The 16,455-nt window shown below is 39.9% G+C and overlaps 1 protein-coding gene and 1 long non-coding RNA gene across 3 annotated transcripts; both read left to right on the top strand.

Annotated features, from left to right (window-relative positions):
• Window positions 1–1,660: 1,660 nt before the first annotated feature.
• LOC107816737 (uncharacterized) lies at window positions 1,661–4,087 on the top strand. Of its 2 annotated transcripts, XR_001655033.2 has the most exons (4): window positions 1,661–2,255; window positions 2,404–2,448; window positions 2,638–2,721; window positions 3,753–4,087. It is a non-coding gene; the product is annotated as an uncharacterized LOC107816737 (long non-coding RNA). The 2 variants fall into 2 exon arrangements; XR_001655034.2 differs by lacking the exon at window positions 2,638–2,721 and having other exon boundaries at window positions 1,664–2,255.
• Window positions 4,088–6,922: 2,835 nt separating this feature from the next.
• On the top strand, window positions 6,923–9,145 carry LOC107816736 (7-deoxyloganetic acid glucosyl transferase). Its single transcript, XM_016642477.2, has 2 exons — window positions 6,923–7,552; window positions 7,941–9,145. Exons 1-2 carry the CDS (start codon window positions 7,015–7,017, stop codon window positions 8,855–8,857), a joined length of 1,455 nt encoding a protein of 484 aa, XP_016497963.1. The 5' UTR covers window positions 6,923–7,014; the 3' UTR covers window positions 8,858–9,145.
• Window positions 9,146–16,455: the final 7,310 nt, after the last annotated feature.

Raw genomic sequence — 16,455 nt, forward strand, 5'->3', positions numbered from 1 at the left:
GGAAAAGAAGTATGGACGTCCAATGAGCCATGATGAGCTATTCAAGGAGACGTATATTGTAAAGAAGAAGAAAGAGGAGGATGGAGATAGGTGGGTCGAGGACCGGGCAGAGACTGCATATGTAAGCTTTCAATTTTCTTTAAGTGTTATAATTTACTTTTATAAGAATTTTTAAATACTAATTTAATTTAAAATAATGTAGGATCGCTACAAAAGTAACGGGAAGGAATTCATTTGTAGTCATCCATTTGATGAATCGGGCGATCCAAGCCAACCTTCGGATGAGGATGCTGAAAGAATATGGTTGGAAGCTGTTGGCGGTCCAAAATGGGGGGAAGATATACGGGCTTCCTAAGAAAAAATTCCATCGCTATAGGTGTGGGATTCAAGGAATAAGGACTTCCTCGCAAGGCGAGGAACTTAATAGGGAGAGCCTCTCGGCTATGCGGGAGATAGTGACAAAGCTTACAGCCAAGCTAGAAGTGTCCAAGGAAAGAGAAAGGCTTAGAGATGCTCAATTCCTTGGTATGCAAGCTTAGATCAGAACTCTCTTATCTACTGGAGCTTTTCTGTTGCCCCGGTCTCGTGAGTCATCGCCAGAGGCTCGACCTCCACGTGATCGTTCCTCCTGTCCTCCTTGTGATCATTTCTCCTGTCCTCACCGTGATAGTTCTTCCCATCCTCCACAAGACCGTTGTTTATACCGTCTTGTAGATGAAAGTTCATCAGACGGTGATGATGATGTTGTACAAAACACCCCTTGACCAATACTTTTAAATACTTTAAACTAGACTAATAGAACCAATTTTGAATTAGATTGAACAATTTTGAACTTTGTTGTAATTAGTTTTCACTTGTTTTGGATTGTTATGTTCAATTGAACTTTAATTTGTTAGTTTTAAAGTAACTTAAAGCTTCCGAAATTAGAATTTTCTGTCTGAATCAACTCTGAACTTCCAAAATTTAATTCCGACTACACACATAAGTCATAATACATGAAGTAAAACTAATCAAGGCCTCAAACTGCCGAACGATATGCTAGAGCTCAAAATGACCGGTCAGGTCGTTACACTCAGACTTATAAAGTGGATTATCAAGAGACATTTGCCCATGTTGCTATGATGAACACTATTAGAATTTTTTTGTCTTATGCACCTAATCTTGATTGTGACTTGTAACAGTTTGATGTGAAGAATGTATTTATTCATGGAGACTTAGAAGAAGAGGTGTATATAGAGATTCCTTCGAGATTTGATACTGCACCAAAGTCAAGGAAATGTATGCATATTGAAGTAAGACTTGTACTGACTGAAGCAATCCCTAGAGTTTGGTTTGACAGATTCTGCAAAGCACTAACCTCTTTTGGTTACCAACAAAGCAATATTGATCACACCCTCTTCATAAGACATTATAGGGGTAAATTCACTCTTTTCCTAGTTTATGCTGATGACATATTAATAACAGGAGATGGCCCGATTAAAGAAATTGTTGGCATATGAAATTGAGATCAAGTATCTAGGAAACTAGCAGTACTTCTTAGGTATTGAGGTTGCTAGACCAAAAAGAACAGTCTTTATTTCTCAGAGGAAGTATATTCTGGATCTCTTGAAAAAAACTGGTATGATAGGTTGCAGACCCGCAAAATCGCCCGTTGAAAGCAATCACAAGTTACAAAGCGGAGTTAGAGAGTCAGTTGACAAGGAGAGAAATTAAAGATAGGTTGAAAGACTCATTTATCTCTTACACTAGACCAGACATAACCTATTCAATTAGCTTGGTGACACTACAAGAAATCTGACTGATGCTATCGCCACAAAAGATAAATGTTTAGTGGCTACAACTATTATCGCAGCTGGAAGCATAGTATTAGTGGCGACTAAGAATGCGTCGCAGCAAAATATAATGTATCTCTTCGCAAGCACGGTGAACGCCACCGAACACAAGGGCTTTTGTGGTGACTCTTAGTGTCGCCACTAAATCTACCATATTAAGTCACTGAAGAGGACCACACACCATCGGTGGTGAACATGCTCCTTCTTGTCTCTTTATCTGGCGAATCGACCACTGACTTCCTTCCTCATTTCTTCCTCTCTCTAGATTTTGTGCTCTCTGTTTTCACAAGGCGAGAAAACCTAATCTCTTTTTCTCTATTGTGATGGTTTACGAATTATCATCATATTCGGAATAAGTGATTATACATGATTGCGACTGGTGTGTTTGTGCAGCGCAAGGCTCATGGTTAGCACGATCTTTAGGTATTTTTGGTTATTTAGTGTTGTTTCCTTTCTCTAGAAGTGTAAAATTAAGGACTAATTATGTGGATTTTTAACTATTTTTTTTATGTTATCTTTGTTCTCTTAAGCTTTGAAACTACTGGGTTTGATTATATTTTTGCAATTTTAGGGCTTTTATGCTTGAATACTGCTTAGTGCTCGGTGCTTTGGAGTGGTAAGTTTTCAGTAATTTTGGAAAGATTCAATTCCCATTTCCCTTAGTTATTGGTTATGATAGCCTAGAAATTAGGTCTTTGAGTGAGAATTTGTATTAATTCGCTTCATTTGTTCCGTTGATGTTAGCCTATTTAAGATTAGAAAGAAAAATAGACTTAAGGATTTTTTCCATCTTGTGATTTTTCAGAGAAAAGAGAATATGTGATTCACATATATTTGGATAGTTGATATTATGCATTTGGGATGCCCATCTAATCAGATTGATCGCTAGGTAATTGGCCAAATTGAAACTAACTGCTCTTATTGTCACCAACTTCTATTTATTTGTTTGTTATTCCAATACTCCGAACAGGTTATTTTTACCTTCCTAATATTATAAACATGTTATTTTTGGAGATTTGTACTTGTAAATGAACTGCATTAGAAATTCTGATACAATGTCTTCTCATGTTTAATCTTTTAGTAGCCTCCTTATGGAAACCACCTGATGAACTTTTTACAAGTTTATATTCTTATTAATCACCTTTGTATTAGGTGTATCACTGAAGTGTGCATATTTTATCATAAGAAGAGATGTTCCATAAGAATGTAAAAGTTGGTTATTAAAAGTTGTGTTGGTATGTGATTAAGTCGAAAGCATTTATGACTTGGAGCAAATTTTGCATTCGAAGTTTGTTGCTGAAGAGATTGATATTTCAGCTTATTAGCAACTTTAAGGTACAATAACTTTGGTAGGTGTATTGTGGTTAATGAGTTATGGTAAGATCCAAGTGTCTTAAATATTAGTGTTAAGCTTATTCTAGAATAGTGGCAGTCAAGTGTTCTAGTTTCATATTAATACTATTACATGCCTGTTCAACTTATGCATTTATAGTTGGTCCGTTAGTTACAATCTTGTGCATTATACACTACTTTGTTAGTCATGTCTAAAATGGCTGTAGGTTAGTAGTTCCATTATATTTTTTCGGGGAGCTCAGTGAATTGGTGGCTACAAATAGGTAAAACCAAGGGAAAGTAAGCTATGTTTGAACTTTACCCCTTTGGCGTGGCTACTTTGTGGGTTGATTTGCTAATTTTGTAGCTGCATTTCTTCTGCAACTGATGATTCTCATGTGTTTCTTCTTGTATAAGTTTATTATCAGTTGATTGGTTTAAAGTTTGGGGACTTACAAATGAAAGAGTAATTTTAGTCATCATTCTGGTTGTGACCTTTTAATAAAACATATTCACATGGTTGCATCATTCCATATTAATGGTATCTGAATGTGTTGTCTAATAAATCTCCTTGAATTTTCTTTGTAGGTAGTAACTAATCTATCCATAGTGCGCGCAAAGGATAATGATGCACCTTTTTATGGGCAGTACCAAGGAGCGGAACAATGGGAGCTGCCAATATTATCCTTTCTTGATTTTGGTCAGGCTTTTTCTCTCCCACCTTTGGCTGCATCTAGGACATGAAGTTTGTTAGTTGAATTCCAAAATCATGTTCTTTAGGGGAGGAGGAATGGTGCTAGCCGAGGAGGAGCTCCAAAACATTATATTTATCTTTGTTCTTTTGTGCATTTCATGTATATGTACAACTACAATATGTTTTGAATTTGTTAATAAAAAGTTCCGATATAACTTTGTTTGAGAAATGTCTTTATCGCTGTCTCTTCTAACGTTATGGATTATTCTAATACATTTGGGCAATATTTGTAAAAATATAGCAGCATCATAATTTTTTTTTCAAGAAAAACCTATTTGTGGCGACTAAAGTCGTCACTAATCATCAAGCTATTGTAGCGACGGAGACTTGCTGCTGAATATACCATGGTTTTGTAGCGACTAAAGTTGTCACTAAATGCCATTTTCAAAGAGTATTTGCTTGCTTATTGTGGCGAATTTAGTTGCCACAAATTGTTGCTTTTCGTGGCGACTATAAAAAGTCGTCACTAATAACCTTCAGTAACGGGAGTACATGCAGCGAGTCCAAGGTAGCTGCTATATGTTTATAGTGGTGACTTTTGGGGCTTTTGTGGCGACATTGGTCGCCACAATAAGGTAGATTTCTTGTAGTGTGAGTCAGTTCATGCATGATCCCAGAGATCCTCATATGCAAGTTGTCTTTCACATTTTGCGATATCTGAAGTCTGCTCCAAGGGTTGGATCTCTGGATGACAGAAGATCTACATCTGATTACTGTACACTCATAGGAGGAAACTTGGTTACTTGAAGAAGCAAGAAGCAAAGTGTAGTTGCTAGATCAAGTGCGGATGTAGAATATAGAGCTATGGCCCAAGGTGTTTGCGAACTTTTTTGGCTACAACAACTACTAGAGGGATTGAGACTGTCTGAAAAAGGAAAACATTCCTTGTACTGTGACAATAAGGCTACCATCAGTATAGCTCATAATTCAGTCCAGCATGACCGAATAAAGCATGTGAAAATTGATCAATACTTAATCAAAGAAAAAATTATAACTGGTGTCTTGAGTTTGTTTCATGTGCCATCGAAAAAATAGTTTGATGATGTGTTTATCAAGGGTCTCAACAAACAGACTTTTCATACGCTGGTTTGCAAGTTGGGCATGTGTGACATCTTTGCACCAATAGCGACTTTTGGGGCTTTTGTGGCGACATTGGTCGCCACAATAAGGTAGATTTCTTGTAGTGTGAGTCAGTTCATGCATGATCCCAGAGATCCTCATATGCAAGTTGTCTTTCATATTTTGCAATATCTGAAGTCTGCTCCAAGGGTTGGATCTCTAGATGACAGAAAATCTACATCCGGTTACTGTACGCTCGTACGAGGAAACTTGGTTACTTGAAGAAGCAAGAAGCAAAGTGTAGTTGCTAGATCAAGTGCGGATGTAGAATATAGAGCTATGGCCCAGGGTGTTTGCGAACTTTTTTGGCTACAACAGCTACTAGAGGGATTGAGACTGTCTGAAAAAGGAAAACTTTCCTTGTACTGTGACAATAGGGCTACCATCAGTATAGCTCATAATTCAGTCCAGCATGACCAAATAAAGCATGTGAAAATTGATCAATACTTAATCAAAGAAAAAATTACAACTGGTGTCTTGAGTTTGTTTCATGTGCCATCGAAAAAATAGTTTGATGTTGTGTTTACTAAGGGTCTCAACAAACAGACTTTTCATACACTGGTTTGCAAGTTGGGCATGCGTGACATCTTTGCACCAATAGCGACTTTTGGGGCTTTTGTTGCGACATTGGTCGCCACAATAAGGTAGATTTCTTGTAGTGTGAGTAAGTTCATGCATGATCCCAGAGATCCTCATATGCAAGTTGTCTTTCACATTTTGCGATATCTGAAGTCTGCTCCAAGGGTTGGATCTCTGGATGACAAAAGATCTACATCCGTTTACTGTACGTTCGTACGAGGAAACTTGGTTACTTGAAGATGTAAGAAGCTAAGTGTAGTTGCTAGATCAAGTGCGGATGTAAAATAAAGAGCTATGGCCCAGGGTGTTTGCGAACCTTTTTGACTACAACAACTACTAGAGGGCTTGAGACTGTCTGAAAAAGAAAAACTCTCCTTGTACTGTGACAATAAGGCTACCATCAGTATAGCTCATAATTCAGTCCAGCATGACCGAATAAGCATGTGAAAATTGATCGACACTTAATCAAAGAAAAAATTACAACTCGTGTCTTGAGTTTGTTTCATGTGCCATCGAAAAAAATAGTTTGATGATGTGTTTACCAAGGGTCTCAACAAACAGACTTTTCATACACTGGTTTGCAAGTTGGGCATGTGTGACATCTTTGCATCAACTTGAGGGGGAGTGAGATTTGATTTTATTCTGATTGATTGTAATTTATTTTCCTTCCTAAAATAGTCATAGGACCTAGTATATAAATACATTTACTTAGGAAAGTAAGAAATACACAAAAATACAATAAGTCCTTTCTTCTTCTCAAAATCTACACATGGTTTGAGGAAAAAATAAACAGCTCATAAAACATAGAGAAAGAGAAAATAATAGAGGCGGCTCAATGGAATTGGAGGCCTAGAGCTAAACATTATCGAAAGTACATAGTTACAAGTAAATTTCCGATAAATTTTAATTAGAAATATGATAAAAGTCATAAATAATATGCTATAAAAATGAGTGTATAAATCCTAACTGAAATAATATGCCAATAATATTTATAGTGAACCTTGAAATCGATCTACCCGCTAAGCATAAGACAAATTAAATTGGGGAAACCAGTCAATTAGTTGTTTTTAGAGCCTCCGTGCAAACAAAAAAAAAATCATGTTTGGTTGACCGTAATCTTTTCCAGTTTAGTTTTCAGGCCATTTAAAAGTTTGTATACATAAATAATAGAAAAGGTACGTATTTGTTCTATTGGTCCATTGTATTTGTATCGTAGCACATAAAAAGCATCTTCTATTACGCCCCTGCTTAGCTGAGCAAATTTGGACTTGTCTTGTAGGAGTATTAGATAAACATGAATGCCCGCCTCATAGAAGCATTTGCAACCAAAGTTTCACCACAAATAGTTTCCAAGTATAATAGGAGCTGAAAAGTGATAGTAGAATTGGAGAAATTACGATGGAGCAAGGAGCAAGACAACCACCTCATGTGGTCATCTTCCCATTTCCAGCACTGGGCCATGTCCATCCAATGCTCAATCTGGCCGAGCTTCTTAGCTTGTCCAGCAATATCCATGTTACCTTCATCAATGCTCTTTCTATTCATAATCGACTTTTACGTTGTACTGACCTTCAGTCCCGTTTTGGCCGTTTCCCAGGCTTCAGATTCAAAACCATTAACTTAGGCCTCGGCGATGGACTTCCACATTCTTCTGATGATATTATGGCCGTTTTGAAGTCCTTGAGGACCACTGCCAAACCACTTCTCAAAGAATTGTTTCTTTTGGATAATTGCGAATTAGGCACTACTGATAAAATTATAGGGCAGGTACCCCCAGTGACTTGTCTTATATCTGATGGTATTTTAATTATAGCACTTGAAGTGGCTGAAGAGTGTGGGATTCCTACCTTTCATTTTCGTACTTCAAGCGCTTCCTCTTTTTGGGCTTATTATTGCATCCCTCAATTAATCCATGCCGGCGAGCTTCCCTTCTCTGGTGAGCTTTTTTCACTTTAAACTCGTTTGACCCAATTCTAGGGAAGACAACAAGTTTTAGTTTATTGAACTTGTTATCTAGGAGTATTATTATTGTATTTATCGGCCTTACATCAACAACAACAAGAACATACCCGGTATAATCTGGGGAGGATAGTGTGCACGCAAATATTATCCTACCCTGTGATGACAGAGAGGTTTCCAATAGAACCTAGGCATTCATCGGCCTTTATTACAACGTTTTGTGAAAAACTCAAATGACCATGTTACCCAAAGGAACACATGTGAAAAACTGCATGTTACCCAGTAGGACCACATAGATGATTTTTTTCTTTTATAAATTTTTCTTACTTGGGAGTTATATTAATTGGCCAACGACTTTATGATAGGAAACGACCTAGACACTCCAATTGCAAATGTGAAGGGGATGGAGAGCTTTCTAAGGCGACGTGATCTACCGAGTTTTTGCCGGGTGGATAATTTGGGAGAAGGAGCTTTCCAATGTGTCATGAGCGTAACTCTAAGCACCCTTCGAACCAAAGGGCTTATATTCAACACGTTCGAGGGACTCGAAGGACCAATACTGGACCAAATTCGTGTTGATATACCCAATCTTTACACCATTGGTCCGCTCCATGCACACTTGAAGAACAAACTAGCATCAGAATCAAAAGGTAAATCCATATCTTCCAACGGATTATGGGAGGAAGACAGAAGTTGCTTAAAATGGCTGGACGAGCAACCATCGAGGTCAGTACTTTATGTAAGCTTTGGAAGCGTGATTACATTGACAAAACATGAGTTGACAGAGTTCTGGCACGGCCTTGTCAATAGTGGTCAGCAGTTTTTGTGGGTTATTAGGCATGATGTTATCAAGGATAAAGATGATGTATTGGAAGTTGAACTGAAAGAGGGTCGGAAGGAAAATGGTTATATTGTCAGCTGGGCTCCTCAAGAAGAGGTTTTGGCACACCCTTCCATTGGGGGATTTTTAACTCATAGTGGCTGGAATTCGACTTTGGAGAGCTTATACGAGGCAGTGCCAATGATATGTTGGCCTCAATTGGCTGACCAACAAGTCAATAGCAGGTTTGTTGGGGAGGTATGGAAATTGGGGTTAGACTTGAAAGATACTTGTGGTAGAGTCATAATCGAGAAAATGGTGAGCGAATTGATGGAAGCGAGGAGAAATGAGTTCTTGCAGAGGGCAAATGAGATGACAAAATTGGCGAGAGCAAGTGTTAGTGAAGGTGGATCATCAACTCGCAATTTAGACCGCTTGATCCAAGATATATATAGCATTTAGCAAGTGATTTCGAAAATAAAAGTCATATTTGGTCAATGTTTCTTGCCATATGTAGGCAAAAGTTGTCAATTTTTATTTTTTTCCATTTTGATGACCTATTCGAATGAAGATATAAAGGCCGGATATAGTTATTTGAATTAGTTATAGTCCAAGGTTGGTATCGAGTTATTTGAATTTTATAGTCCAAGGATGGTATACGATATGAAGATATAAGCGTATGAATACATATTTGTCGCGTGTATAATTTTTTGAGAAATAAGCCAAATTATATAATTTGTATAACCAAAATACTCTCTATAATTATCAGCCAATATTTTAAATGTTCCGTTGTTTTCCTGCTTCTTAACATTGTTCCCATTACATATTATTTATAATCTACATCATCAAGGGAATCAAAGCACAAAACGTCCTTTTTTATAGCTGTGTCGTCTTCTAAATTCATCAATTATTTAGTAAAATAATTTATCAATATTTTCTTATTTCATATTAAAAACAGTAAAGTCGGTAATTAATCGGGCAAAGATCACTTTTAGCTTGCGGCTTAATCTATTTATATCTGATAGCTGCAAAAGTGTAAAAAAATTGTATATTTTTTGTACATATGTATAGGAAAATTAGTTCGTATTGAATGATCGAATAATAGCGTGACACGTGGAACCGGAGGTATGGAAGAGAAATCGAGTGAGAACCAAGACTGGGAACAACAGCTGCAGTTGGCACCGGATAAACCCCGAGGGAAGCACGATCAACGTGAGCGCGTTGAATATTTGTCACCATACGACATTAAATGAAGAATATTCCCTAGTATTAAATAGGCAGCCGTTGCAGAGAATTTTGGCATTCATAGCCTGCCATTACATATTCATCAATGGCCCCTTTTATTGTCATTTAAAGAGGGGCTTGATCCTAGGGTCTAGTTTCCTATGTATAGCTATAAATAGTAGCTTCAACAACCATTGTAGATGGACGAAATCTTTGGCAAAATTTATGCTCCATCCTACTCTCAAGCTAAATAATACAACTTTACTTTCTGTTTTATATTGCTCTTACTTCTGTCCTTGCTCCCGAAGCCAGACGTGTCATTTCCTCTGATTTTAACTCTAAGTCTTATTTTTAATCTAATTTATTTATCATTTTGGATCAAATCAGTTCGCTTGTCTATAAACCACGTAACAAATTCAACTGTACCGTTTTACGGGTAAACAGTTGGGTGCCCAACATGGGGCTTAGAAAATTGCGTGATTGAGTTGATCCTTGCATCTATTATTAACTGGTTTGATTCTTTGTTTCACAGCAAAAATCGAAAATGACAGCTAATGGTGTCAAAATTGCACACAATGTTGAGGCTCACGAAAATCTGTCTCAATATGAGGATTCAATCAGTGACACCCGCAACGAGGAAGACGTGGCAACTCCGGTCCATGGTGGACAATATCCCTAGCATATGCGGGAGCCAACTCCCGATGATGAGAAAGATGAGCACGTGGCGAAAACGGTAAGGATCTTGAAAGAACAACAGAAAGACATCATGGGCCATCTCTCAAGGCAGGACCAAGTCATGACGGAAATGAAGCAGGCGCTATCAGGTGTTTCCAACAATGCAAATGGGAGAGGCCCAGTTCCTCCCAGTGCTCTTGCAAATCAAACGAATCAAGTTGATAACAACACCCCGAGCGGCAAGGTCGGTTTTGACAGATTCGGGGTACCGGTAACGGATCTCGTAACAATAATGGTAATGATCCCTTCAAAACCGAACTCATGAGACTCATGAGGGAAATGAACGAGTGGATGGATCAGAACGTGAAGGAGTTTCACCTCCGAATGGATCAGATTTTAGGTGCCCCACCAGTATTGAAGGGACAAGATTCGAAGAAGTACACCCAATTGTCGTTTAAGACGAGCGCAGCACCGGAATTGATTACTAAACAATTCAAAATGCCGGACATACCAATGTACGATGGGACTTCAGATCCTCGGGAGCACATCACAACTTATACAACATCGGTGAAAGGAAACGACTTGGCACAACATGAGATTGAGTCGATTCTGCTGAAGAAATTTGGAGAAACCCTTACAAAAAGGGTATTGACATGGTATTCACTGCTACCCGAGCATTCAATAGATTCTTGTGAAATGCTCGCATATTCTTTCATTAAGGCCCACACCGGGGCTAGGAAGGTTCAAGCCTAAAAGGCAGACATATTCAGAATAGCACAAGGAGAGTCTGAATTATTGCGGGAGTTCATTATTAAATTCCAGAAAGAAAGGATGATGTTACTGGTCGTACCGGACGAGTGAGAAGCAAAGGCATTCACTAAGGGTTTGAACCCTAGGAGCTCATCCTCCCTAGAAGTTGAAGAAAAGCCTGCTCGAGTTCCGAGCAACCATATGGGTAGATGTCCATAACCGCTATGAATCAAAGATAAGGATAAAAGATGATCAGCTCAGGTTCCCGGCGTCAACCAAAGGACAGGACCGAGACAAGAACCGGGATAAGTTCAGGGATAATTTTGATGCAGACTGGTGATATTTGAAAGGCCGGTTCTTGCCTAACAAGAAAGCCAAAGGACGCGGTAGCAAAGGGTTCTGGTCCTCGGATAGGTTCAATCCTGATAGAAGAACTGACCTCGGCCGGAACAACAGGTAACTATAAGAAAAAGAGGTACCAGGGACCCGGGATTCCTTATATCCTAGCATGTTAGATTATAATTTCAACATCAGCGTAGTGGAACAAGTATCAGAAATAAGAAATATCAAGAAAGCACGGTTCTCGATACCAGTCAGATCTGATCCCAGCCATAGGGATCCCAACTTGTGGTGTGAATATCATGGGACTCAAGGCCACAGAACTGGGACTACCAACGTCTATGTGAAGAGGTGGCGACGCTAATGAATAACGGTCATCTCAAGAAGTTCTTGAACGAGCGAGCCAAGAACAATTACGGCTGCAGTCGGGACAACGCAGAACCCTCAAAGATAGGGGAAGACCCTTCTCGGCTAACTATCAACGTCATTTTTGGAAGGAATGAAATCAATAGTGTGACTTTCTTAGCAGCCAAGAAAATAAAGGTATTGGTGACCCATAGCAAGAGACTCCGGAAAGTCGTCGACTACGACATAACCTTCACAGAGGAAGACGCCGATGGACTTCTTCTGCCGCATAAAGACGCCCTGGTAATTTCTCTTAAATTTCGAGATTTCAAGATTAAACGTGTTTTGGTTGACCCTGGAAGCTTAGCCAACATCATTCAATGGAGAGTGATGGAATAAGCCAGATTAACCAGAAGCATCATTCTGGCAACGAAGCTTATCTCCGTTTTCCAACTTGCCAAGTGTGACAACCCGAGGGAAGATCCTGTTGCCCACGAACGCCGAAGGGGTCACGAAGACCACCTTATGTGAAGTGGTTGCCGGTGACATGGGCTACAACATAATCCTTGCTAGACCATGGTTACATGAGATAAAGGTCGTACCATCGACATATCACCAACTGCTAAAATTCCCGACCCTAGAGGGAATCAAGCAAATAAGAGGAGATCAACCGGCAGCAAGAGAAACGAACACTGTGTCAGTTTCCAACAGTAAAAGGAAGGAACCCAACAAATAGCAACAACAACATCATATCCAGTATTATTCCACACTATGGGGTCTGGGGAGGGTAGTGTGTACACAGACCTTACCCCTACTTTGGAGGATAGAGATGTTGTTTCCAATAGACCCTCAGCTCAGGAAAGCATAAATACAAATAGTAATTATAGGAACCGACGCCTGCTCCCGAGCCGTGTGAATATGATAAAGGAGAGGAGTCGTCAGAATCCCACCAGGTACCGAGGTACTTTCAGGTACCGGAAGAGACAGACGTAACCAAGTCCACGGTAGAAGAACTCGAACAAGTGGCTTTGTTTGAGGAATTCCTGGAGAGAAAATTTCACTTGGGAATAGGACTCAATCCCGAGCCCAGGTCAGGCTTTATTGATTTCCTTAAAACTAACATTGATTGTTTTGAATGGTCGCACTCGGATAGGACATGTATCCTATTAGAGATGGTAGTGCACAAGCTAAGCCTGGACCTAAGCATCCCAGCAATGAGGCAAAAGAAGTGCTCGATAGCCGAGGTTAGAAATAGGTTTGTCAAGGAAGAGGTAACTCGATTACTTGACATCGGTTCAATCTGAGAGGTAAAGTACCCCAACTGGCTAGATAATGTAGTTGTAGTTCCAAAAAAGAATAAAAAGTTTTGAATGTGCATAGATTACAAAGACTTGAATAAGGCGCGCCCAAAGGGCTCATTTCCACTGCCTAACATTGATCAAATGATTTATGCGATGACCAAGAACGAGTTAATGAGTTTCCTCGGTGCCAATTTTGGGTACAACCAAATTAATATGAACCTAGAGGATCAGGAAAAGACTTCGTTCATAACGAACTTTGGCACATATTGTTATAATGTGATGCCATTCGGGCATAAATACGCTGGAGCCACTTATTAGAGGCTCGTGAACAAAATATTCGAGATACAAATAGGAAAAATGATGGAAGTGTATATAGATGATATGTTGGTCAAGTCTTTGAACGCATGTGATCATTTAAAACACATCCAAGAAACCTTTGGTATCCTTAGAAGGCACAACATGAAGCTCAACCCAAACAAATGTGCGTTCAGGGTTGGCTCAGGTAAGTTCTTGGGTTTCTTGGTTTCACAAAGGGGGATCGACGTAAATCACGATAAGAACAAAGCCATCAAGGACATCCCAGACCAGCTGACAAGCGTAAAAGACGTCCAAAGTCTAACCAGAAGAATGGCCACTCCAAGCAGGTTCATCTCACGATCCTCATAAAAATGTCATCACTTCTTCTCACTGCTGAAGAAGAAGAACAATTTCGAATGGACTCCAGAATGTCAACGGGCCTTAAAAGATCTGAAACGTTATCTATCAAGCCCCCCACTACTATCAAATCGGGGAAAGGTGAACAACTGTTGATATACCAGGCGGTCTCAGAAGTAGCGGTAAGTGTCGTTCTAACCCGGGAAGATAAAGGTACATAATTTCTTGTCTATTATGTTAGTAAAATTTTGTCAGGAGCGGAGATTCGTTATCCACACCTCAAAAAATTGGCCCTAGCTCTCGTACTCGCCTTGCGAAAGCTTAGGCCTTATTTTCAATGCTACCCGATAGCCGTTGTGAAGACCTTCCCTTTTGCAGAACGTTCTTCACAAGCCTGAATTGCTAGGCCGATTGGCCAAATGGACAGTCAAAATTAGTGAGTTAGATATTGAATACAAACCTAGGACTGCGATCAAATCGTAGGTTTTGACCAACTTTGTGGCCAATTCCAGCCCCAAGTTATTACCTCTGGCTGCTAAAGAAGCGTTGCTGGTGTTGAAATTGAAATAAGGAGTTTGGACCTTGTTCATGGACGGAGCTTCCAATGTGAGAGGGTCCGGGCTCGGGGTGGTCCTAATCATACCTTCAGGGGAAACCCTGAGGCATGCCATAAAAACTGTTATGTTAACTAATAATGAATCCGAGTATGAGGCTTTGATTGCAGGACTAGAATTGGACTGGGGACTTGGCTCCGAGGTCATAGAAATCAAATGTGATTCCCAGCTGGTAGTAAACCAAGTATATGGAATTTTTGACACAAATGAGAAACGCATGCAGCAGTATGTGATTAAAGTTTAAACATTGCATACACGATTTAGGGAGTGTTCGATCACACACATCCCGAGAGAAGAGAACGTAGAAGAAGATGCATTGGCCAATTTGGGGTCATCCTCGAAGATGAAAGGATCTGACTCAGTACCGTCGTTCAACTTATGCATTCAGTACTGGATGTGGATGGCTATTGCGAAGTTAATACAACCAACCTAGTCTTCAACACGGCAAGCTTCCCGAAGACCCGAAGGCATCCCGGGCACTACGCACCAAAGCGGCACGCTACAGCCTCTTGGGTGGACATTTATGTAGGATATCGTTCCATGTCCCATTGGCCCTATGTTTAGGAGCCTCGGAGGCGGATTATATAATGAGAGAGGTCCATGAAAGGATCTACGAGAACCATTCCGGTGCAAATTCGCTGGTGTTAAAGCTGATAAGGGCGGGGTACTACTGGCCCCAGATGGAGCAAGACGTAAAGGCATTTGTTCAGAAATGCGACAAGTGTTAGTGTCATGACCAATTGGTACACCAACCGGCGAAGCTCTTGCATTCGGTACTATCCCCATGGCCATTCATGAAATAGAGGATGGACATAGTTGGATCGTTGCCGCCAGGTCCCGAAAATGTAAGATTCCTTTTAATTTTAACTGATTACTTCACTAAATAGGTTGAAGCATGTCCTTACCAAAATATCGGTGAGAGCGAAGTAGTCGACTTTCTATGGGAAAACATAATTTGCCAGTTCGGAATACCGAAGGAGATTGCCTATGATAACGGACCACGGTTCATAGGCTCCAAGGTCACAAAATTTCTTGAAGACCTGAAAATCAAAAGGATTACATCCTCACCATACTGAGCGCTAATGAACCGGCAGAATCAACCAATAAGGTGATTATTCAAAGCCTAAGAGGTTAGAAACAGCTAAAGACAAGTGGCCGGTAGAGTTGCCAGTCGTGCTATGGGCATTCCAAATGACGGCAAAAACAAGCACAGGAGAGACCTCTTTCTCTTTGGTATACGGCTCAGAAACTTTGAACCCGGTGGAAGTAGGAGAACTAACCTTACGGTTCTTCCGAGCAGACGAATAAACAAATAACGAGGCATTACTGGTAAAGCTGGAACTGCTCGACGAACGCAGGGACTTGGCTTTGAGGAAAGTGACTCAGAACACTAGGGAAATCAACATTGGAAAGTTGGGTCTAACGTGGGAAAGCCCCTACCGGGTTTCAGCTGTCACCGGTAAAGGATCATACAAGCTAAAAAATAAATATGGAGTCAAATTGTCAAGTAACTGAAACGTGATTCACCTCAAAAGGTATTACTGCTGATGGATCCTACCTATACTGAAGTATGTGCTACACTCTTTTTTCCTTCGACCAGTTTTTGTCCCAATCGGGTTTTTCTAGCAAGGTCTTTAACCAGGCAGCAACGGAAAATATATTACGAAGGGAGCATCGTCGGCAAAGTAAAGACCTTTAAATGACAAGGCATTGAAACAACAAGCCACTACGGGATGGTTAAATAACCTTCGACTCGATGGCAAAGTTCCTAATAGGAAACAAAGCTTGCCATCGAACCAAAGATTATTCAACCGTTCCCAGCTATTTTTCCTCAAATGAGCAAGACTTCCAGTGTTCCAATTCACATACTTCGCATTCAAACGCTGGGGGGAATAGTATGAGAATACGACAACATGATTGCCACGAAAATCAGAACTATGAGACCTGGAAACAATAATGTCTCATCGGGACCGGGGACTGCATGGCCAACCCCATAGAAACAAGTTGTAAAAGTTAGCCACATGTATTGGCAATTTCTTTTTTTTTCAGCAACTGAATGCTTATGTACTTTTGAAGATAGAATGAATAAAATAAAGTCCTTTTATTTTTATATTGTTTCTTGTCCAAGAGATGTATTGATTTTATCATTTGAAAGTTA

Source organism: Nicotiana tabacum, chromosome 4 (assembly GCF_000715075.1).
Source record: "Nicotiana tabacum cultivar K326 chromosome 4, ASM71507v2, whole genome shotgun sequence".
Taxonomy (NCBI): Eukaryota; Viridiplantae; Streptophyta; class Magnoliopsida; order Solanales; family Solanaceae; genus Nicotiana; species Nicotiana tabacum.

Excerpts from the sequence above, each read along its gene's own strand:
- LOC107816736 (XM_016642477.2), top strand. The coding sequence starts at position 7,015 with ATGGAGCAAGGAGCAAGACAACCACCTCATGTGGTCATCTTCCCATTT. Across the intron at positions 7,553-7,940 it reads CGGCGAGCTTCCCTTCTCTG|GAAACGACCTAGACACTCCA; the intron begins GTGAGCTTTTTT and ends ACTTTATGATAG.